Source organism: Cyrtonyx montezumae, unplaced genomic scaffold (genome assembly GCF_038088225.1).
Source record: "Cyrtonyx montezumae isolate F1298 unplaced genomic scaffold, pur_monq_1.0 scaffold_12, whole genome shotgun sequence".
Taxonomy (NCBI): Eukaryota; Metazoa; Chordata; class Aves; order Galliformes; family Odontophoridae; genus Cyrtonyx; species Cyrtonyx montezumae.
The window spans coordinates 14,821,373-14,844,222 of record NW_027071848.1 but is presented as its reverse complement, the minus strand read 5'-3'; the positions used below and the strand labels follow the sequence as shown (position 1 = coordinate 14,844,222).

Sequence of the window (22,850 nt, the reverse complement as noted above, 5' to 3'; positions counted from 1 at the left end):
TCAAAAATGCTTCACTTAGTTCAAGATTCAGGTTATTCAGTAGGAAGGGGGTGTACTGCAGAGAAGGAATGCTCGGAGGATCCTGGAAATCGGCCCAGGGGCTTCTGCTGGTAAAGGCTGCCAGTGATCTCAGAGGGGGGACTGGCACTGAAGACAGAAGTGTGTAGGCTCTATCTTGAAGTGTGAGTGAAGTCCAGCTAGGTACTTCTCCCCTTTTCTAGGAGGCATTTCCCTTCAGCCATGTGAAATATTACTTTTAATTACTTTATGACTCTGTGAGGACAATTAGGTGTCTGGACAAGCCAGCTTGGTTACAGTTCGGGTTCAAAGAGAAAAAAAGTACATTTAATGGAGAAATAGGACCTGGATCTTGGCTTCAGTGTCTGGAAGGAGGCCAGAGCTGAGGGGTATATGCGTATATTTTGGGAGAGAAGGTGGAGATCTGCAGAGCTTGAGAGTGGAGGCTCTATATAGCAAAGGAAGAAAAATGGTTTTGAAGAAAGAGGATTCCCACGATACTTTGTCAAAAACGGCTTCTTAATTGCTATGAAAAAACAACAGAACTGCTAGGTAGGAAGGTTTCGTGTGAGTTGCTCTGGAGAGCAGTTACTGAACAAAGAGGGCTGCTGCATCTTAGTTTAAGTTACACTTCACTGTGCATGCACGTAGTGGAGTGTATCAGCAGAGTGCATGGTCGAGAGTTACAAACTAAATCCTGTGATCAGATCAATTCTGTTATGTTCCCCTGAGAGTATTGCCCCATTCCTTGTAGCTCAGGAGAATGAGAAACAGAGCAATCTTAGATTCATTAAATTCAGGTAGTAAGGTAGGGCAAATTAAACACCTTGACAGACAGACTGTCGAGACTGACTCTTGAATATCTCATCTTGTTCTGGATTACTTTTTCAGAGAAATGTGTTTTGAGAATGCTAGTTTATTGTTCTGTTGCTATGAATATAACCTTACTAGCTCTCGTGGTTTTCCCTTATAAAGGCAGGCCTTTGTGAAGCAGAGCAGGAACAAATGAGGAAAATTCTCTACCAGAAGGAGTCCAACTACAACAGACTGAAAAGGGCCAAAATGGACAAATCTATGTTTGTGAAAATCAAGACTCTGGGCATCGGTGCCTTTGGAGAAGTATGCCTGGCCTGCAAAGTGGATACTCATGCCCTGTATGCCATGAAAACTCTCCGTAAGAAAGATGTACTGAACCGGAACCAGGTGGCTCATGTCAAAGCAGAAAGGGACATACTTGCTGAGGCAGACAATGAGTGGGTGGTTAAACTCTATTATTCTTTCCAAGATAAAGAGAATTTGTACTTTGTGATGGACTACATCCCTGGTGGGGATATGATGAGTCTGCTGATTCGGATGGAGGTCTTTCCAGAGCGTCTTGCTAGATTTTATATTGCAGAGCTCACTTTGGCTATAGAGAGTGTACACAAAATGGGTTTTATTCATAGAGACATCAAGCCTGACAACATTCTGATAGACCTTGATGGGCATATCAAACTGACTGACTTCGGGCTGTGTACAGGATTCAGGTGGACTCACAATTCAAAATACTACCAGAAAGGTTAGTGTTCTTAGGCATTATTTGGGCTTTTTGTCTTGAAACAAAGTTATCTCTCAGCACAAATGTCAGGGAGTTACGTTGTGTTTGTCTTATTCGTTCAGTTAGTTTGTTTCTGGTCTTTTGTTTGCAATACTTTTCAAATCCCTGTCTATAGTTTGTCTGACTGCTGCAGTACTGGCAGTTTTTCTGTTCATACTTGTTCGAGGGAGGGGGGGGTCTCTGGTGGTGGTGGAAGAATTTAATCCCAGATTTAAAGTAATTCAGGTACCTCTTGTGCATGTCATTGAGTATGGCATGAAGTATGGAGTATGTCAGCAAAAACATCATAAGCAATTGATATAGCTAAATACATTCTGTTGTTCTGTGTCTCCCCTATGGGAGCATGTTTCCCTGTGCTGGGACAAGCATTCTGTTGGTTATGGAAAAACAATTGTGAAGGAGAGGGCAGAAGACATTGCCTTGGGTTTAGAGTTCAAGTGCTGTTCTTCAGTGATGTTAGAAGGTAGCAATCTAAACCTAGATAAATGCTTTTTCTCTTTGCATGTTTTATGACTAACAGTGAATTTTCTCTCCCACTTGAAAGGGAGTCATATCAGACAAGACAGCATGGAGCCCAGTGATCTTTGGGATGATGTGTCCAATTGTAGATGTGGAGATAGGCTGAAGACATTGGAACAAAGAGCTAAGAAGCAACATCAGAGATGTCTAGCCCACTCATTAGTCGGAACTCCTAATTACATTGCTCCTGAAGTCCTGCTTCGTAAAGGTAGAGAACCTCTATTTATTTCCTGTTTAAATAATCATAGTATTTTGAAATACACTTCTTTTTTTTTTTTTTCTTCCTTCTTAATTTGCTGCTTTGGAAGTTTGTCATGGTGAAGTCCATAGGCGGTTCAGATTAAGAAGAGCAGATTTCTGCACATACTCTGCTGAATAGCTTCACAGTGCTGGAGTTAAAAGTGATCACGCTTTGTCTGTGTCCATCTCTCTTCACTCTGAGGCCTTCGAAGGAGACTGCTAATATGTCAGGTGTTGGTGACAGTCCTATTTCTCAGGTTTAAAGCTGATTATCTGTACTCATAGACTATGACCAATAGCAAATTTACAGAGAGCAGCAAGTAGGCATCTGATTGTTTAGAATGGATCACTTCAGTATGACTGATAAAAACTTGTGGGAACGTATTCTCCAGATTCCCAGTAAGAATCTTGAGGAAACAAAATAGTCTTATACAAGTCACCCTGGACATGCTACACTCCAAAGCTGAGCTCAAGGAATGTAAACAATACTCTGTGACTATCATGACATGTTCACATTGGTAAGGAGATTAGATGTTCAGAGTTGTCTGCAACCCTGACCCTAAGGCTTATCTCTACTCCTTTTCAATTCTAGAGATTTTGGGTTAGATTCTACAGCATCCAATAACAAAAATCTCTTGAATTCAGTGTTCAAGTCCTCCATTCCTTTTGAAGATCTCAAAGCTATGTCTTGTTTTGTCTGAACAATAAAGTGATTTAGTTCCTCTGCTTGGAATTTGCTCAGAAATTCACTTTTCTCTCTAACCAGGCTTTGTCTTGCAGCAGCTTTTCAAACCTATAGTGTCAGCTTCACTGTACCTAGAGGGGGATGTTGGTCATTGGGCATTTTGCATTCTTTGAGGGCCAGTTTATGCTGTGAAATGATAAAACCATTTTATGGGTCTTGTAAAAAAACTTCCTAAGTATGTGGTTTCCCCACTTACTGTTGTTGAGAGCAAAATATATTGATAATGCTTCTCAGACAGCAGTATTAGATCTTTACTGACAACAGTAGAAACTAAGTCAGCAAGAAGAAGCATTTTATGATGAGGTTGGATCGTGAGTCCTTTGGCTTTGGGTCACTTGTTTGAGACAAGGTGAAAGTCTATGTTGCAGGTTTTGATCTTTAATTGCAGGAGGAAATAGTAGCTCTGTATGTACTCTCTGTGGCTGGTGGAGGACAACCTTTTGACTTGCCTTTCAGGGTACACCCAGCTCTGTGACTGGTGGAGTGTTGGTGTGATCCTCTTTGAGATGTTAGTGGGACAGCCTCCTTTTCTGGCTCCTACCCCCACAGAAACCCAACTGAAGGTAAGTGGAATTCCGGTGGCAGCAAAATCTTTTATGTATTTTCTCCACCATATTCGGACAGACACATCCCGTCTTGTACTGGAAAAAGGAGCTGTCATTGTAAAAGCTTGATTTCAACTAGTTCTGTGCAGGGACTAAACCTTTCATAATCAGTGAAGATGGTGAACGTCAAGCCAGAACTGATTTGTCCAGTGGCATAGATAGTTGCTAGTTTTATCATCTTCTCTGCATAGTTTCAGTTTCTGGAGCACTGGTTCACCCATATCAGTTATTTAGGTGCATATCAGATTTGAGTAGGCGGATACAGTAATGATGATTTCAGATGGCAATGTGAGCGTTTCAGAGTTAAGCAGTTAGTAGTTTTTATTAGAAAGAATGCTATCTCATAACCATTTCCTACAGTTTGGAGACTGAGTGAAGCAACTCCTTTAAGTCGTTGCATGAACTAATTGTCTTTCTTAAAATGCAATTGCTTCTTCTGTTTTCCCTTTGACAATGTTTCTTGATTGGTTAAAAAACCCTTTAACAGCTGATGCTATCTAATCATTGGATACCTGAACCTCTAAAATAATTAAAGAGAACGCAAGCTGACTAGTTTCATGTACACTTCTGTACATTTAGTCTTGACAAAAGGATCAGAAGGTTTCTGCTTCCATGATTGGAAGTTGTTTAATACCGTTCTCATCTTCAGGTGATAAATTGGGAAAGCACACTGCACATCCCCTCGCAGATCAAGCTAAGCCCTGAAGCAACAGATCTCATCACAAAGCTGTGCTGCGCCGCTGAGGACAGGCTCGGAAGAAATGGAGCAGATGATATTAAGGCCCATTCTTTCTTTCACTCTATGGACTTCTCTACCGATATTCGTAGGCAGCCAGCTCCCTATGTTCCAAAGATCAGCCATCCAATGGACACTTCAAATTTTGATCCAGTTGAAGAGGAAAGTCCTTGGAACGATGCTAGTGGTGACAGCACCAGGGCATGGGATCCATTAGCCCCTTCCAATAGCAAGCACACGGAACATGCCTTTTACGAGTTTACTTTCCGAAGGTTCTTCGATGACAATGGGTATCCATTCAGGTATCCCAAACCTTCTGGCGTGGAAGTTGGCCAGTCTGAGAAATCCAGTGTGGAGGACAAAGATGTGGTGGATCAGACTGGAGCTTGTCAACCTGTATATGTGTAAATTATTGTATAGAGTACTCCGGGTAAGACTAATCTCAAATCCAGTAGGGCCTTTAACTGATCCTTTGGGAGCTGATCCTGCAGTGCTTGTTCGTGTCTAACTTCAGATGAAGCTGAAGTCATCCTGGGGAGTGAGAAACGCGCAGGGCCAGGTCCTAAAAATGGCACTCTTGGAAGTTCAGGTCAGTTTTACTGTAAATAACCTTGTTGATAATTACACTTGAAGTCCTGGTCTTCACCAAAATCTGCAAGGCCAGAAGTCTGTCATTTCTAGGCCTATTTTTATTTGAGGTCAGCATCCCCCTCCTCAGATTAACATTTACAGATTTCTGCATCTGTCAGCATTATTTTTTAAATGAATAAAGAGCACTTATATTTTGTTTATAGCAGGGTGTTTTTTTCCTACTAAATTATAGGGATTAACTTTGACAAATCATGCTGCTGTTCTTCTTTTATACATTTTTATTTTATCCTTAGCACTTATTTCACATTTAGGAAAATGCGTAAAGCTGAAGAACATGTGATGAAAGGTCTCTGTGCAATAATGTAAGAAAGGAAAAAAAAAAAAGGAAAAAAAAAAGAAAAATGAAAAAAAAACCCACAACAAAAAAATCAGCTCTCTAATTTTCTTAATTTACTGATGCCTTTGTATTCACACCATGATTTATGTTTATTATATGTATTTTCCACATTTCAAAATTGTGACATAACCTTAAAGCTGCTTGATTGCCTTCTGCTTATTGGAATGTACTAGAAAGTGTGAGCAGGCAACTATTTGGGTGTGATTTCATTGTCTGGTGTGTGAAGAATGTTGCATGAGCAGTGTTTTTCTATTTGAAATGGCCTTTTCTTGCCATTCACAGGCAGGTCCTGTGGATCCGTTTTTACTAAGGGTCTCAAGTTAGACCGTTTTAAACCGTGTGTTGATAATGTATGGTGTGGATGGTTTCTTCTTATGATTGTATCCAATACTAATTTTGTAAAACAGATTGCAAAGTTTATAACTGAATAGTGATCTTGTGGTCTATGCAGTGGATCATTTTAATAACCATTTGTCATGGGCACACGTTTCCCCACAAAGGATCGATAGCAAGACCATTGTCAGGAGGAGGAGGAGTGGCAGCAGGCCGGGTCTGCCCCTTGACATGGCGTGCAGCACTAGGCCTGCTTGTTTATTGCTGTCCATAACACAGCTCCAGTACCAACACGGAGCTCCGTGTCCTCAGAACAGATGGGCTCGAGCTGTGCTCCTCCAGCACAGAGACCCTCAGGTCATGGTGGGACATGGCTTTTCCAGCCAGCACCTCCCTCCCCACGACCATCTGTGTATCCCTTTAGGATCCCAGTGTTTTAGGGACCGGTGCCCACAGATGCTGGCATTCCTGAGGGGTCCTTCTGCCCTATTGTCTTTAGTTGAGAACGTTGCTGTGGTGGAGCACAACAGTCCTTTGTTTCTGTTGGATTATAGACATACTTTGAAATATCCATTCTTAACTGTGTTAAAGTATACATTTTTCTTATATGTATAAGTGAGAGTTATTTGAGATAATATCAGAATACTAAAGTAATTAAGCCATACATATTTGCATATATTATATATAACTAAGTAAACACACACAAAAATCCTTAATTCAGATAAGTGTAACAGTCCTGTTAAAGTGATCGACATCATAACATTTGAGGAAAACACTCCTTTAATGTGTTTTTGCTTCTTTTTTTTTTTCTTTAATCTGGAACTTTGTTATTTTTTCCATATATTGTTCCACATATTATTCCTTAATGTTTTAGCATATCCTATCCTATCCAGTGTTTAGATATCTAAGCAGCAACATATAAATTCATCAGCCTAAACTAAACAAAACCGATTGTGTATTTGTTTACATTTGTATGAAAGGAATGTTCTGAGGTATGCAGTGCTTGTGTTGTGACAGTTCATGTAAGGTTCAGTATTACTGCTTTTTTATATAGTAATGCCATGTTTTGTTATTTACTTCTATTTGACATTCTTTCATGTGGTAGGTTCTTTCTCAGGAACTCAATTTAACTGTTATTTATTGATATATCATTGCCTTTGAAAGCTTCTACTGGCACAATTTATTAAAAATCTGAATCAAAATCTAAGGTGCATTATGTGTTCTTGAAAGGGATGGTTTCTGCCTACTTTAAGGTGGAATTTTTTAAGGGTCTGTTTCGTAATGTTAGTGATGGGTTTGAGCTACAAACACAAGATCCAAATCTCACCTCTTTGTAGTGTTTGATATAGGGTTTCTGGGTTCATTCAGGCAATTTTTGGTATAACAAAACCAAAACATCTACAAGAAGGGTTGTAAGGAGGATCCGGGGAACTACAGGCCTGTTGTCCTGACCTCTGTGCCAGGGAGGGTTATGGAGCAGATTGTCCTGAGGGAGATCACACAGCCTGTGCGGGACAACTAGCGGATCGGGCCTAGCCAGCATGGGTTCATGAAGGGCAGGTCCTGCTTGACCAACCTGATCTCCTATGATCTAGTGACCCGCCTGGGGGATGAGGGAAAGGCTGTTGGCATAGTCGACCTAGACTTCAGCAAGGCCTTTGGCACTGTCTCCCACAGTATTCTCCTGCAGAAGCTGTCCGCCCATGGCTTGGACAGGAACACTCTTGGCTGGGTAAGGAGCTGACTGGAGGGCCGGGCCCAGAGAGTGGTGGTGAATGGAGTTCAATCCAGCTGGTGTCTGGTCATGAGTGGTGTTCCCGAGGGGTCGGTGCTGGGGCCCGTCCTCTTCAGTATCTTTATTGATGACATGGATGAGGGCACTGAGTGTACCCTCCATAAGTTTGCAGATGATGTCAATCTGCCTGGGGGCAGTGAGGCCCTTCAGAGGGATCTGGACAGGCTGGATCACTGGGCTGAGCTCACTGGGGTGAGGTTCAACAAGACCAAGTGCCGGGTCCTGCACTTTGGCCACAACAATCCCGAGCAATGCTTCAGGCTTGGGGCAGAGTGGCTGGGAGATTGTGCAGAGGAAATGGATCTGAGGGTATTGGTTGCTCAGCTGAACGTGAACCAGCAGTGTGCCCAGATGGCCAATGTGGCCAGTGGCATCCTGGCTTGCATCAGAAATAGTGTAGCCAGCAGGAGCAGGGAAGTAATTGTCCCCCTGTACTCAGCACTGGTGAGGCCGCGCCTTGAGTATTGTGTTCACTTTTGGGCCCCTCATTGCAAGAAAGACATTGAGTCCCTGGAGTGTGTCCAGAGAAGGGCAACGAAGCTGTGAGGGGTCTCTGAAATATAAGAAGGGGATCAGCCATGCAGGAAGCGGGACCATCGCCTGGAGCTGGGTGGAAAAGCAATCTCATAGGCTGCAGACAATTCTGTTCTCTTCCTTGTAGCTTATGAGGTATGAAGTAACTGCTGCAAAAGCTTTCCTGGAGAAACTGCAATGGGAAGAGGAATTCATAACATATAATTCGATTCCATCCCAAAATACAGAAACATTGGCAGAAAATAGCAACTGTTACTAAAAATATTATTGGAATTAAAAATATGAAATCTTTCCCACAGGAAATAATCTCAGGGATAGATAATGTAGGAATAGCAACCGTTAAAACACAAAAAATATGTAAAACTGTTTTTCCTGGCAAAGAAATCTGCTGCAGCACGAACATGGAAGTTGTGACTTCCTCTGGTTTTTGATCTGAGCAGTGAATGTGCCCTGAACGGTGTTAGTAAAAACAGAGTCCTGGGCTCATTATCACTATGGTTAATGAAAATAAGATGAGGATCTGATCCATAAAGCTGTGGTCACCTCCTGCAAAGGCTGCATCCAGACGCCCGGTGATGTGGGCAGTTTAAATTGAGATGGGCTGATGGATGCACTGGCTGTCCTTCAGCGAGGTGGAAAATACACGTGACTGCGTCTTCTGGCTTCTGTGTATGGGGAGAAACCACTGTTAGCTGAACAGCCCCAGGCACGTGGCCTCCCTTAAAATGAAGAGGGGACCAAATGTGTGAGGGGCACCCGTGGGCAGGGGGAGACAGTTGATGGTACTGGAGCTGGGGAAAAGCTGCTCCAACCGTGAGTGGTTACCGTGGGATGTTCATGGGGATTTTTGGGGAGCACAAAGCATAAGACGTCCCATTCCAGGAGTGCTGCTGGCCAGGAAAGGCTGCAGATGTGTGTGTGGAGTGAGCCAGACCTACAGCCCCAGGGTCATGCTGTGTGGAGAAGAACCACGATGCTCACATTGCTAATGGCTCAGAGGCACACACATACAACTGCAGGTATGGACTTTTTACCAGTGCTTATAGCGATGTGATGAGGAGCAATGGTTTTAAACTGAGAGTAGATTTAGATTGGGTAGGAGAAAGAAATTATTCACTGTGAAGGTGGTCAAGCACTGGCACAGGTTGCCCAGAGAGTGTGGGTGCCCCCATCCCTGGAAAAGCTCAAGGCCAGGTTGTACGGGGCTCTGGGCAGCCTGAGCTGGTGGGGGCAACCCTGCCCATGGAAGGCATTGGGGAATGGGCCAGCTTTGTGATCCCTTCTAACCCAAACCCTTCTATGGTACTGCGTTTCTATGGCAAATCTATTGAGATCTGTCCATTAATGCAGAGTCTGAAAATGAAATCACCTCTTGTGAGATTGGTATCTCAGCTGCTTGTTGTGGTCTCATTAGTTTTTGTGTCATTTTGATAACCACTGTCCATAGCGTTTGTCATTTTAGTCCTTAGTCCTTAGTAAGCTTGACTTAGTAACTGTTTGTTGCTTTCATGGGTTTGATGACAGCTTCAGAGTTATACTTTACTGAAACGTTGCCTAATTTGCTGAATAAAACGGCCTTAAAAAGAAAAAAGGAAAGCACGTTTTCTCCTTTTGTGTATAACTTTGCAACAGGATCATCATCAGAGCAAAAGTGTATGAGCAAATTCTTGCAAAATGCTCAGTCATCAGATGGATATCTACCCATCTTACAGGCGCGCTGAGCAGCTGTGTAAATAGCTTGGTTTTAGTTTGATAAATAAAGTCCTGCAATAGGACTGGGAAGCGTTTGTTTTTGTTTTGTTTTCTAAATGTTAAATCTAACACGACAAAATTTAGGACTGATTTGCAGTTTGTCATTCAGAAGTATCTACATGGAGCGTGGCTGAACCTGATGCAGGGATGAATAAATAGGACCATAGAAACGCAGGTTGGAAGGGGACTTCTGGAGATCTGCAGCTCAACATCCCACTCCATGTGGGCCTGTGGCCAACACTGGGCCAGGCTGTCCACACAGTCTGACTGGTATACAAAGCAGTGACTGCTGGACACTGGCACAGGCTGCCCAGGGAGGTGCTGCAGTCACGGACCTGGAGGTGTTCAATAAATGTGGAGATGTGGCACTGAGGGATGTGGTCAGTGGGCACGGTGGGGATGGGCTGATGGTTGGACTGGATGACCTTGGAGGTCATTTCCAACCTTAATGATTCTGTGATTCCAAGGAAATTTTTAAATAAACACAAATATGTCCCAGAGGAAAGTCATTTTTCCATGCTCAGGGAGCTGATGGGGGAGGGCTGCTGGGAAACCCCTCGGGCAGCACTGTTTGTGTTGCTAAAGAACTCACAGGGGCAGAAAGATGTGAATCCAGAGATCAGTGATTGTTGGTTTTTGTTGCTTTTCTTCTCAATGAAAATGCTTTTAAAACCTCAAATGTTGGTTTGACAACAATGGAAATATTTTGGGAGGACCTTACCGATCCATTTACAGTCATACTTAAATATATATATGGTGTGTCCAAAACTAAGAGCAAAAACATATGAAAAGGTCAAAAAATAAAAATAAACTGCTGTGAATAAGTCATTTTGATGTTTCCAGAGCAGATTTTGGACATATATTGGAAATTTCCAGTCGTGTGTTCCAATCTAAGACCAAAGGAAATTTTTTTTTAATGTTCAATTTCCCACATAACAGGATCTGCCAATTAAAATGAACTCTAAAAATAACAGAAGAGGTCAAACTGAATATTATCTGGAATAAAAATTAGCTTAATTGACATCCTCATCTTCCATGCAGTGCTGATGTAATCTGTCTTCTTCATAGAATCGTGGAATCATTAAGGTTGGAGTGACCAATCAGGAAGGCTGGATCATCCAGTCCATCAACCCATACCTGTGACCACTCTAAACCACGTCCCTCAGGGCCACATCTCCACGTTTCTTGAGCATCTCCGTGGATGGTGACTCCATCGCCTCCCTGGGCAGCCTGTTCCAACCTGCATCCCATTAGGACTAGACATGGTTCACAGCAGAAGTGGTGCAGAGGTTGGTGACTGCACGGGTGTCCACACCGTCCCATGGCAGAGGACATCCTGTGCTGGGGGACTCTCCAGGGCAGGCAGTACCTGTGACTGCAGTGGACCTCTGACAGAGCCCAGCCATGAGCATCTTTGTGAACAGCTACCACGAGGTGAGAGCTCATCCCGCTGGCTCGTAGCTGAGGAGCTGACACCACTTTGTGCAGTTTGCTTTAGTTTACAGAAATACTGTGGTTTGCTGATTTGCAATTTTTTTCTCAGCTCAGGGCAACAGTTGTTCACTGGAATTGGTGTCTTGAGTGGTTTTAAAGCAATGCAGCAACTTTCCACAGTGCATGACAAAGAGCAATACACGCACAAGACGTGACGGTGATGTGAAAGCACTTCAGGCCCAGTTAGTTTAAGGCATGCTGACCCAGTGCCAGCTTGAGTGAGCTGGAAGGAGTGAGCGTGTTGCATGGGAATCCAACAGGTAATAATGGCCATACCTGACTTGAGGAAAACAGACCAGGAACTGACTCCAGCTCCTGAAGCCAGGTGGTACCAGAAGGCATGATGAGCATGCTCAGGCTGAGCATGGCATACGATGCCTTCAGGAAAGAGAGTTCTGGGACTCTTCTGTCTTTCCTGTCCCCACAGACTGCTGCTGCTGATGCCCCATCCCTGGAGACCCTCAAGGCCAGGCAGGATGGGGCCCTGGGCAGCCTGAGCTGGTGGCTGGCAACCCTGCCCACAGCAGGGTGTTGGAACTGGGTGATCTTTAAAGCCCTTCCTAACCCAAGCCACTCTATATGATTCTATGGCTCAAAGAGGTGTGCCCAGCTGAAAATGAAGATCACAGAGTCATGGCCATCAAGAGCAATCCCTTCTGCACATTACTTCCTAGACAAAACCTACAAAGGACTACATTCCCAAGTCCTGCTCTGGGCCTTGATAATTAATGCAGTGATGACCTTGAAGCCTAATTACTCAAAGTCACAGTGAAAGCCTCAGAGCAGGGCTGAGGGGATGGCCCAGCAGGGGTCTGCTGAGTGATAGTGCAGCAGCTGTGTCGATGACTTTCACCTGGTGTTCAGGTTCCGTAAAATCGAGTCTAAAATCTCCTGTGCAGGTGAGAAGCTTGGTTGGAAGCTGCAAAATTGTAATTGTTCCGTGTGGAGATTGCTTGGAGGGATTTTTAACAGCTCATTCAGTAATCAGCTGATTTTAATAAGTGGTTTTGCCAAAGCAGAGTGAATTGCTGCCAGCGCATTCCTGCTCTGGTTCCTGCTCCGCCTCAGCTGTAGGACACCTTGAGATGACCTGGGGTAGCCCCGAGCTGCCTGGTCTGAGTTCAGCATGGGTGCTGCCCTGAGCCCAAGGGGGGGCTGTGGCTGCTGGGGCCCCTCTGAGCAGTGGGGAAAGTGAAGGAGAGCTGTGCCCAGCAGAAAATAGTGGTGGTTGGTGGGCTCAGGAGTAGCTTTGTCGTTCCTCTCAAGGCAGAGTGGTGCTGTGGTGTAGATGGGCCTTGGTGAGGAAGCATTCCTAAGTGCACTGCACTACCCCGACTTTTTATCCTCCTTCCTGACACGTTCAAGTTCCTTTTGAAGATGAATGACTGACTTAAATTAGAAGCTTAACAGCCTCGCTATTGCATAAAGCATCCTCATCCCTTATTATGAATTCCAATGTTACTTTGCATTTTCTGAGTGTCAACATACATAATCAAGCTGGAGTTCCCTTTGAGAAACACCAGTAAAATACCAGCTTCTGCTGTCAGCCTCTGGTGCAGCTCCCAGTTACTGAGCTACTTGAAACAATAGTTGTCATTGCCTAAAACCACTTCTTATTGTACCATGGAATAGGCCATAGGAATTTGTCTGCTGCCCTCTTTCGGGTGTGATAATTACTGCTCATCTCTGTCCGCCAACAGCTTCTGAGTGCACTGATGAGATGGTGTTACATAGCATTATGCCCTATTATACCCCAAACATTGCTTCTATCCCTCTTCACGATTCACAGTAATTTGTCTATGGAGAACTTCAGTCACTGGCAGTTTTCTGTTTCTCCTCTACGGTTCCCATGGGCACTGAACCACCCTGTGGGATGCAAACCCATGTTGTTGGCAGTATGTTGGCATTTTAATGGCTTGCAGAACACCAGGCAGAATGGCACACATTTATCCAGCTTCCCCAGCCCGATTTTCAGATGGCTTTCTCCTGCACTGGGAAACCCAGAGTTAATAAGTACTTCTACTAAGATGAACATATGGTGCTTCTGTTAAGACTCCTTCCCTTGTTGTCTGGATTCATTTCTAAAATGAGTAACAGCAGTTAAGAGCTCACAGGGGCAATACTAGAATCTGATAGAGTGGACAGTGGTAAATGTCCCAGGGTAAGGAGTAGAAATGCAGGGGCAGAGAAAGGATGCTTAAAGCCCAGGGAAAAGACATGAAAGAACAATTGTGTCACTGTAAATCATCTTTTAGCTTAATTTTAAGTCCTGAGTTATAAGTTATAGGTGAAGCATTTCCCTTTGGGCACCTGTGGCTGGCCAGCCCCTGTAAGCAGAAGCAAGAGCAGCCACTATGGGACCAACAGGGAGTTTTTGAGAAAACAATGGTCACTGGTGGCGTGCTTTGCTTCCTCTCACACATTTGCTATTAGTGGACAAAAAGTGAAATGAGGGGAGATGTATGGTCATAAAACATGTTGCTGTGTGATCCCTGCACTCTGCCATTCACTTTTACCCCAGGTTACCCAGGAGAGATGCCAAGTGTCACCAATAGGATTACTCTTCTTCTCCACCTCAGCTCTCCCTAACACTTGAGCAGTGGGTTGATGGATGGATGTCTTTGTTATTGATCTTCGAATGGAGGAGAGATCCAGTTCCTGAAAGGTGCTTAGATGCATCCAAGTTCTTAGTCATCTCTTGCCATGAGATAGCCAGCTCTGGCAGCCCCTCAGGTTGCCCTCACAAGCCAAAATCCCATGAGATCCTTGATTTCATGGGGCAATGACACCAAACCTTACCCTACTCTTTATGAGCTGCCAAGGGTCTTTCGTCAAGCCAGTGCCAGGTTGGCACAAAATGAGATTCCCAACCTAGATAAAGGGCTACATACCTGATCAGCAGAGCCCACTTCGTTAGATATGGAAAGTGGTGGCTGTGCTCTTCGAAGCAGTGGAGTAGAATCATAGGGAAAGGTGTCTTCTTCAGAGCAATACATTTTGGTGAAATCAAGAGTTTCCATGACACGACCCTCAGTAGTCTGCTGGGACAGGGTGTCACAAAGGGACAAGAGAAACTTCTGTCTCCAGAATGCAGAGGTCGAGTGGGAGCCACTGTCCCACCCAGCAGCTGACCCTCCAGCTACAGCCTACTGGCCATGCTCAAGCAAAGGAGCTTCCGATTTGTTTGCAAGCCAGGAAGCTGGGTTGGGATGTCTACTGTCCATGAGCAGATGCAGCTCTCTGGGCAGAGGTAGCAGATTAAAGACATAAGTGTTTCTTGCTCTTCTTCTCTTCAGTAAATTTAACTATCTTAAGTGACTTCATAGGCAAAAACATTTTTATTCTACAATCCTAATAAGACACTCACCTTACTCTAAGAGTTATTATGGTACATACTGATGTAATTTAAGGCTGTGGAATACAAATGTCACCACAAGTTCAGGCAATGAAGTCTCCTTCATTAATCTGTTTATGGCTATCTTTCCAGTTCAGATCTGGATGTTCTCATCAGCTGCTGGTGCTAATGAGAGCTGAGAGCACCCCATGAACTCACTGGATTAAATGCTAACCTTAATAGCTGCTGATCTAAGTGCTCTCACTCCAGCAGCCAAGGAGAGGAAAATTGTTCAGGAAAATTAATTATCTCTCAGGTCGGTGTCCTGCACTTCAGTCACCATCCCTGGAGGTGTCCAAGAAATGTAGGGATGTGGCACTGGGGGATGTGATTAGCAGGCATGGTGGGGATGGGTTGGTGGTGTGGCTGCATGATCTTAGTGGTCTTTTCCAACCTTCGTGGTTCTATGATTCTATGATTCCCTGTACTGAGCTGCGTACTCACTCTGTCTCCTCACAAACACCTCAGCCTTCACCTTCCAGAAATCTGTGGATGAGGTGCTCTGTTTTCATCTTAAATCTGATTATATCAGATATCACCTACCCACAACCAAAGAGGCAGTGCAGGGCTTGTAACGCTGTGAGTGCTGACCGCCTCAAGAGCTGGGCAGGGTGCTTGGTGTGTGGAATTAAACCACTATGGAGCCAAAGGTTGATTGTTTCTCGAAGGCCTGATAACATTGGAAAGGTGTTTCTCACAGTAACACTTAATGACGACATACGCTAGACTCAGAAAGCGCTTAGTGGTGGGGCCATCTTGTGGTGAGACTCCAACTGTCTGCCTAAAGCAGGCTTTAAGTCCAAACCGCTTGGTTTAAAAGAACAGTTAGAGCTTCTCTCAACCTTTTTGGCTTACTGACAGTATTTTAGATACTTTAGAATGCAGGAGACTGTGTAATACCTGCTTACATCAAATGCAGACTGGGCAAGGGCCTGCCAGCACTGCTGTGTGAGTCAGGTCCCAGTAATTGGTGGAACTGAAAAGAAAAAAAATTATCTTTTCAGGTAGATTTTAGAAACTTCTCAGGTTTTAAACTTAATTGTCTTATAGTTTTAAAAATGGACACCATGAATATTTATTAAAAATCGGTACTGGAGTTACAACAACTCCACAGAAGGGCTAAAACAAAACTGAAATGATGTGCAATATCCAGCCTCTGAGCCCAGAAGGCTGCCACAGTCGGAGTCACCATCCTCATGTTGGAGCACAATATCCCAAACTACTGTACCACCATTTGAGGGAGTGAAAATAATGATGTCAGAGGTGATGGGCCTTTGGAACTGGGATGGGGATTTTCCACTGCTGCATATTTTGGCAAAAGAGTGAGGGCACCTGTGGCTTGCTTTCCTCTGAATCATAGCCAAGGCACTTGTCACCTCAGCAGGGACTTAAAAAAAGATATACTGTTCTGTAAACAACAGTAGACTCTTTGTCTTCTAGATTTTTCCAATTATTTAAGAATAGTCTTTAAGAAGTTCTTTTCCTTTGCTTAGTTTTCTTGAACTTCACCTTGAAATGTAATTCCATTATATCATAGAATTATATCATAGAATGGCTTGGGTTGAAAGGGACCTCAAAGACCACTTGCTTCCAACCCCGCATGCCATGGACATGGCTGCCAGCCACTAGATCAGGCTGCCCAGGAGCCTGAGAGGCCTGGCCTTCAGCACCTCCAGGGATGGGGCATCCACAGCTTCTCAGGGCAGCCTGTGGCTTTGCCTCAACATATATTACTCTGATGCTTTGTTCCCACTGTTGCACAGACTAGATCATTCCTCACAGCTTAACTTACACTGAAGCCTAACAAGCCCAATTGAAGTTAGTCTACAACTGAAGTTTTATACTATTGAGGTCTAATAAGTGGTACATGCATCAGGTTTTTTTAATCTTGCTTTGTTTTCAGGAAAGCATCCACTTGTAAAGTTGTCTATAAGGTAATCCTTTGTTTTGAGTAACTGGCAACGGTAAAATGTTTGCAAAACAGTTCTGGGACAAAAAGAAAGAAAAAAGAAAGAAAGAAAGAAACAGATACCTGGAAAGGGCATTCTCTTGCCAGAGAAACTGAATGAATCACTGTCTTTCTCTGGGGACTGCTGCTGCTGCATGAGTCAGCCCTACTTTGCTCTTTCCCTGTGTGGAGTACAGTTTTGGGGTGATGCCACCCACATAACTCCTTTTCTGTCCTTGCTCATAAAATGGTTGAGTTCCAGGCTCGGTCATGGGCAAGTTTACCTGTAGAACTGGGAACAGTCCTGAGCAAAACGGGTCGTGGAGGCTGAGCTGAGAAGCTTGCATGGCTCTAGCAGCACAGGAGGAACTGCTACAGAATCACAGAATCGCAGAATTGTAGGAGTTGGAAGGGACCTCTGGAGATCATCTAGCCTGGCCCTCTTGCCAAAGGAGCTCCCTAGACCAGGTTGCAAAGGTAGGCGCCCAGATGGGTCTTGAACTTCAGAGAAGGAGAGTCCACAACTCTGGGCAGCCTGTGCCAGTGTTCCATCACCTGCACTGAGAAGAAGCTCTTATGCACAAGAAGAAGTTGTGCCAAAATTGCCTTGTGAATGAAGGTGAAACAGAGCATCCTGCCCCTGGGATGTCACCTCTCTCTGAATAGTGCCATGGCAGCATTCCATGAGAATCAGCCTCCAGCAATGGCAGCCCTTGAAGGAATCCTCATACTCTACCCCGTCTCCTCTTGCTCCCTCTTGCCGTTTGCACAGCATTATACAGTGCAGCTGCCATTTCTCCAAAAGCAGCAGACAACCTCATTTCATTGGCCCCATCTTCATCAAAATAGTGGGGAGCAGAGAAATTAGATGCACTTCCTCTAAATAAAGGTGGGCTTAGTTGCAGAGTTTGCTAAAACTAAAAAGAAGTCATTTGGCTGTTCTTGAACAAAAGCTGGCACTGCAATTCCAATATTTCAGAGACGCTGAGTAAAGCTGACCAATATGTCAATATGTTGGTGCTGGAACGCTGGCCTCCAGCACGTTTCCTGCTAATTTGGCAACAACCTCTTCCTGGCTAATAAACACAGCCTCAGAGTCTATTTCCCTTAATCACCTCAGCCTTCTGCTTCAGGGATCATCCAGCTCCAAACAATGATGTTGCATTTTTGTTGGATAGACACCTCCTCGTGTCAGGACCACAGCTAGCAGGGGAGTGGGAGGGGCACAATGCACCACTGAGTCTCTGGATCCTATGGAAATGCTACTGCCTGATGGGATGTGTTTCTTGCCATTTTTTGGCATACTAGCAATGACGTGCTTTACATAGTTCACTCTGGATGAGCTATTTCTAAGCCCAGCTGCTAACAATAAGTTCTACCTATGGTTGCAGCTAAAAGAAGTTCTGCACTAATATCTTTCAAAAATGGAGATTGTCAAAAGAGCAGCAAGAATGCAAACTGTATGTGGTCATAATATGATTCTTGTCACAGATTTACAAACATTGCAGTGGGAAACCTCCTTCATCATTTTGTCTAGCGTGTAAATCTCTAAAATGCCCAGCAGAAACAAACCAAATCCAACTCATTGCGACACCTTGTTCACACGTGGAATTTCTCCCTCCTTTATCCATTCCATGTTTTAGGACTTCTCAAAGGCATGCCTGGATGATAGCATATTCTTGCTGTAACACAAGCTAAAGGACAAATTTTAGTCAGCGTTTCTGTGTGGAAAATGGCATTTCCAAGCATCAGAGACATCCAGCTTCTCTGCCGCCCTGAACACTCACCCTCTGTGCCCTCTTGAGCAATTAGTGCCTCAGGAAGACCGTCCTCTGAGAACACCAGCAGCACTATCGCTGAGGCTAATGCAACTACCTCAACAGCTCCAGTCTGTTTAGTCTGTTTAATTGTTTACTCTGATGCTCACTTCCAAATGACACTGCATGTAGAATTACTGAAAAATGTGCTGGCAGGTGCTGCAGCTAAGAATAACGCAAAGCAGTCAGGTGCTTTGCATATGAAGAATTTCTGCTGGCAAAGATGAGTAATCCGGCATTTTTGTTTTATTAAATTCAAATCCCACTTGGAATATTTCCTCCATGGCAAATTGTTAATAGATTATCAATTTGGTTTTGAAAATAAAATAAAATAAAATAAAATAAAATAAAATAAAATAAAATAAAATAAAATAAAATAAAATAAAATAAAATAAAATAAAATAAAATAAAATAAAATAAAATAAAATAAAATAAAATAAAATAAAATAAAATAAAATAAAAAACTTTCAGAGCATCTACAAATGATGTAAAGAGACTGATTATAAATTAGGATCACTGCCTTCATTTCTCCAAAGCAGAACCCTTACCTAGTGTTTTAGATTGCATAGGACAACTGCTTTAAATTTTTGAATTTAACACTGATGATTTGCTTACAAATGATTTTTTAATTAAGGGTTAAACTGACTTTTTTTTCATATGCTTTTTAATCAAGCATCCTTCTAAGGGTAACATCTCTAAAATCCCCAGACCAAACCTGACCTGACCCCAGATGAGTACAGAGACACTTGTGAGCACAGTGCGGCCCATTAGGAGTCCTGGCTCAGAGCTTTTCCCTTGGAACAGACCACACACTGGTTTCAGGTCATCTTCCCCCATCTCTGCCCCCACCCTGTGCATGGACATCTCTGGGGACCAGCAGGTCACTAAGAAGAAAGACTGGTTCACAAATCCAACCTTATGGTTGTTTTCTTCATCCACAAATGATTAGCAAACAAACCAAAATTTTAGCATGCCTAGTTCGGGAAGATGTGATCCCAGCAAGTTTCAGACAGTAGACTTAATTGTTTACTGCATTTATTCCTTCAAGCAGTGAATATAAAAGGATCCTCATCTAGGAGATGCAATGCCTTACATAACTTTAATAACTTACATGCTTACATATTTTGGTTTGTGACTCCCCAAGCAAATTGTTAAGTATTTGCTTTTCTGGCAATCACAAAATAAAACTGTTCTGTGATTCAAGTGGTTCCCTCCCTTCAGATGTGGTACCGAGGGATGTGATTTAGTGGGAAATATTGGTGGTTAGTGGGTGGTTGGACTGGACAGTCTTGGAGGTCTTTTCCAACCTTGGTGATTCCATGATTAAATACGTCTAGGCCTTTATCCAAAGAAACAAATGGATGTAACTTATTCATCAGAATTTATCTGAATAACCATTTGAATGTAAATTTGCTGACAACCTCACACATGGGCAGCTAATAACTAGCACTGGAATAGTTTTAAGCATTAAATCCTTTAATACTCTGCTAACTGGAAAACAAGAGAAAGAAGGCTACAAAAAGAGTATCTTTTTACCGCATAGTTCTCCTTGATTCTTATTTATTTGATTGAGCTCGCTAACACAAGACAATCACAGCAATCACATAACATTACTTAAAAATTGTGATCGAGTTCTCTAAAAGGGAGAAATAATTTATATTTGTTTAAGCTTTCAAGACACTGTTTTATGAAATTAAGAATGAGATTTGAAATGATAAAATGGAAAGGAAATGGTTAAAAAATCTAAAAATCTAAAAGATATATGCTGTAAATGATAAAATTAAGAACAGGTGCTTCAGGGTTGTATATTAATTCCATTATGTTTAAGAGAGTACCATCTGGAAAGGGAAATATTAGATAACAAATCTGCAGATCGTACAAGTAAATTAATTATCTTAAAAACCAGGAGCAGGCTGTGGTAGTCAAGAGAGGTTTAATAGGAATATGTGAATGGACAACCTGATATCAGATGAAAATTCAGTGGTGGCAAATACAATAAAAACAAGCACTGGAGACAAAAATATAAATTATCTGTGTACGTTCAAAGGGTCTAAATTAATTTGTTCATCTCAAGGAGAGAGCACTGTGCATGGACACAGGCAGCTGACCGAAGACTGCTGCTGAACTCACAGCCCAGCCATGAAAGCATGTACAATGTTATGATGGTCAGAGAACATATACCAATATGAAACAACTCTGTGGAATATTGTCACATGGCACTTTCCGCCCGGCACCACATCCTCTCTCATTTTCTTGTTTTGACAGAGGTGAAAGGAACAAAGTGTGGGAGGTATTTTGAGGGAGAGCCGTTGGGTCACCACTCTGGGCTGACAGAGGAGTGTATAGAACAGCTCTGGGCAAGGTATTAAATATACAAAAGGTACAAAAAGTTGAACTACGTATAAGAAAAGTTCACAAATGTTGTTCTATATTTCTACATCCAAAAGTTAATACTAGAATGTCTTCTGTGTTTGGGTAGGATAGTTTATTCCATGTCTGTCTTCATCTGTTAAGGACGCAGATGGCATTGCTCTGAGGACAGAGGAGCCAGCTGCTCATTTATGTCCCATTTACTCAACATTTCATTTTTATAAGAATGAAAGATTAGATGCATGGCGTAGTATTAGATATATGTAAGGTATAATTCAGAATGATGATTATGTATCTGTGCTGGTGAAATATCTGCAGCACAAATTTTATGGGGATCTGATGAGGGAACTGGGATGGTTCAGTCTGGAGAAGAGGAGGCTCAGGGGAGACCTTATCACTCTATGCAGCCGCCTGAATGGAGAGTGTGGTGAGGCTGGAGTCAGCTCTTCTCCCAGGTAACAGTGATAGGATGAGAGGGAATGGCTTTAAGTTGTCCCAGGGGAGGTTCAGATTGGATATTAGGAAACATTTATTCTCCAAAACACTGGTGAGGCATTGGCACAGGATGCCCAGGGAGGTGGCACAGTCACCGTCCCTGGAGGTGTCCAAGAAACACGCAGATGTGGCACTGAGGGATGTGGTCAGTGAGCATGATGGGGATGGGTTGAGGGTTGGACTGGATGATCTCAGAGGTCTTTTCCAAACCTAATGTTTATATTATTTATTTTAAAGAACCAAAAAACTATGGACACAAACTGTTAACATGTTCCAGTCTAGATTTTTCTGGAATTCAAAACTTATTGCCCTTTTGTCATTTGGAACATTATTAGTTAGAGATGTGTAAGATTGTTAGAATGAAAAATGTCTTAGACTGACTTGTATAGAAAGGAAAATAGAGAGGTATTATTTTATCAGTCTTTACTGAATGCTTCAAGAGCAGTAAAGATTAATCCGCTAATATCTTTCCTCCTATTTTGTTGCCAGCTCCCCCATGCAGACTAAAAAGGGGTGAAGCAGCAAAGGATTTGCTGGCCACTTTCCTCAGCTAACGCTGCAGTAGTGGCTTCCGAGGTAGCCATTCTGTCAGACCTCAGAGCTCTGAGCTGCTGGCAGAGGAGCTGGCTGGAGGGCTCCGATCACAGAATCACTAAATATCATCGAGTCCAACCCTTGGCTCCACACAGCACCACGCAAAATCAATCCCCATGTCTGAGTGCTGTCCAAACACTCCCTGAGCTCCGGCACTCGGGGCCGTGCCCCCTGCCCTGTGCATCCTGCTCCATGCCCACCGCCCTGTGGTGCAGACCCTGTCCCTAACCCCCAGCTGCCCCTCCCCTGACACAGCTCCATGCCGTTCCCTCGGGCCCTGTCGCTGTCACACAGAGCAGAGCTCAGCGCTGCCCCTCCGCTCCCTGTGAGAGCTGCAGCCGCCATCAGGCCTCCCCTCAGCTGCTCTGCTCTGGGCTGAGCACACCAGGGGCCTCAGCTGCTTCACAAGCATCTTGCCCTCCAGCTCTTTCCCCACACTTGCAGCCCTGCTTTGGACACTCTTGATGTCCTTTTTGTACTGTGGCACTCGCTGGGAAGGGCTGGGAAACAAGCATGAGTTGGGTGAATAAATGGATGGGGCATAAATTTAGAAAGGGTGGATGATCTGAAATGTGTATGCAGCACTTTGAGGTTTCCAAGGCCCTCCTGCAAGACAGAGAAAAACGGAATTCCTGTCCGAAATTCATTAGGAACTTCTTTACGGCCATTTACCCGAGTTGCCCCAAGCAGAGCTGATTCTAGCACTGAGACAGCCTGCAGCGACATCCTTGAGGGGCTGGTGATGGCCAATAGAGATGGTATCTCTGCTACAGAGACATTATTACGAAGGGACACATCAAGGGGTGGAAAGCCTAAAAATAGGCCCATTTATAACACTTGCACAAATGGCTAGAGAGCAAAAAATGAAGCATGCTA

At 43.6% G+C, this 22,850-nt stretch overlaps 1 protein-coding gene across 1 annotated transcript in view; it reads left to right on the top strand.

The window, feature by feature from the left end:
* The window catches only part of LATS2 (large tumor suppressor kinase 2), a 44,545-nt gene extending 38,637 nt beyond the window's left edge, over positions 1 to 5,908 (top strand). Inside the window, exons 5-8 of the mRNA XM_065730086.1 lie at positions 994 to 1,576; positions 2,160 to 2,342; positions 3,576 to 3,682; positions 4,374 to 5,908. Of these exons, the coding sequence (XP_065586158.1) occupies positions 994 to 1,576; positions 2,160 to 2,342; positions 3,576 to 3,682; positions 4,374 to 4,868 (1,368 nt within the window). The 3' untranslated portion in view covers positions 4,869 to 5,908. The remainder of the gene's footprint in view (positions 1 to 993; positions 1,577 to 2,159; positions 2,343 to 3,575; positions 3,683 to 4,373) is intronic.
* The last annotated feature ends 16,942 nt before the right edge of the window (positions 5,909 to 22,850 follow it).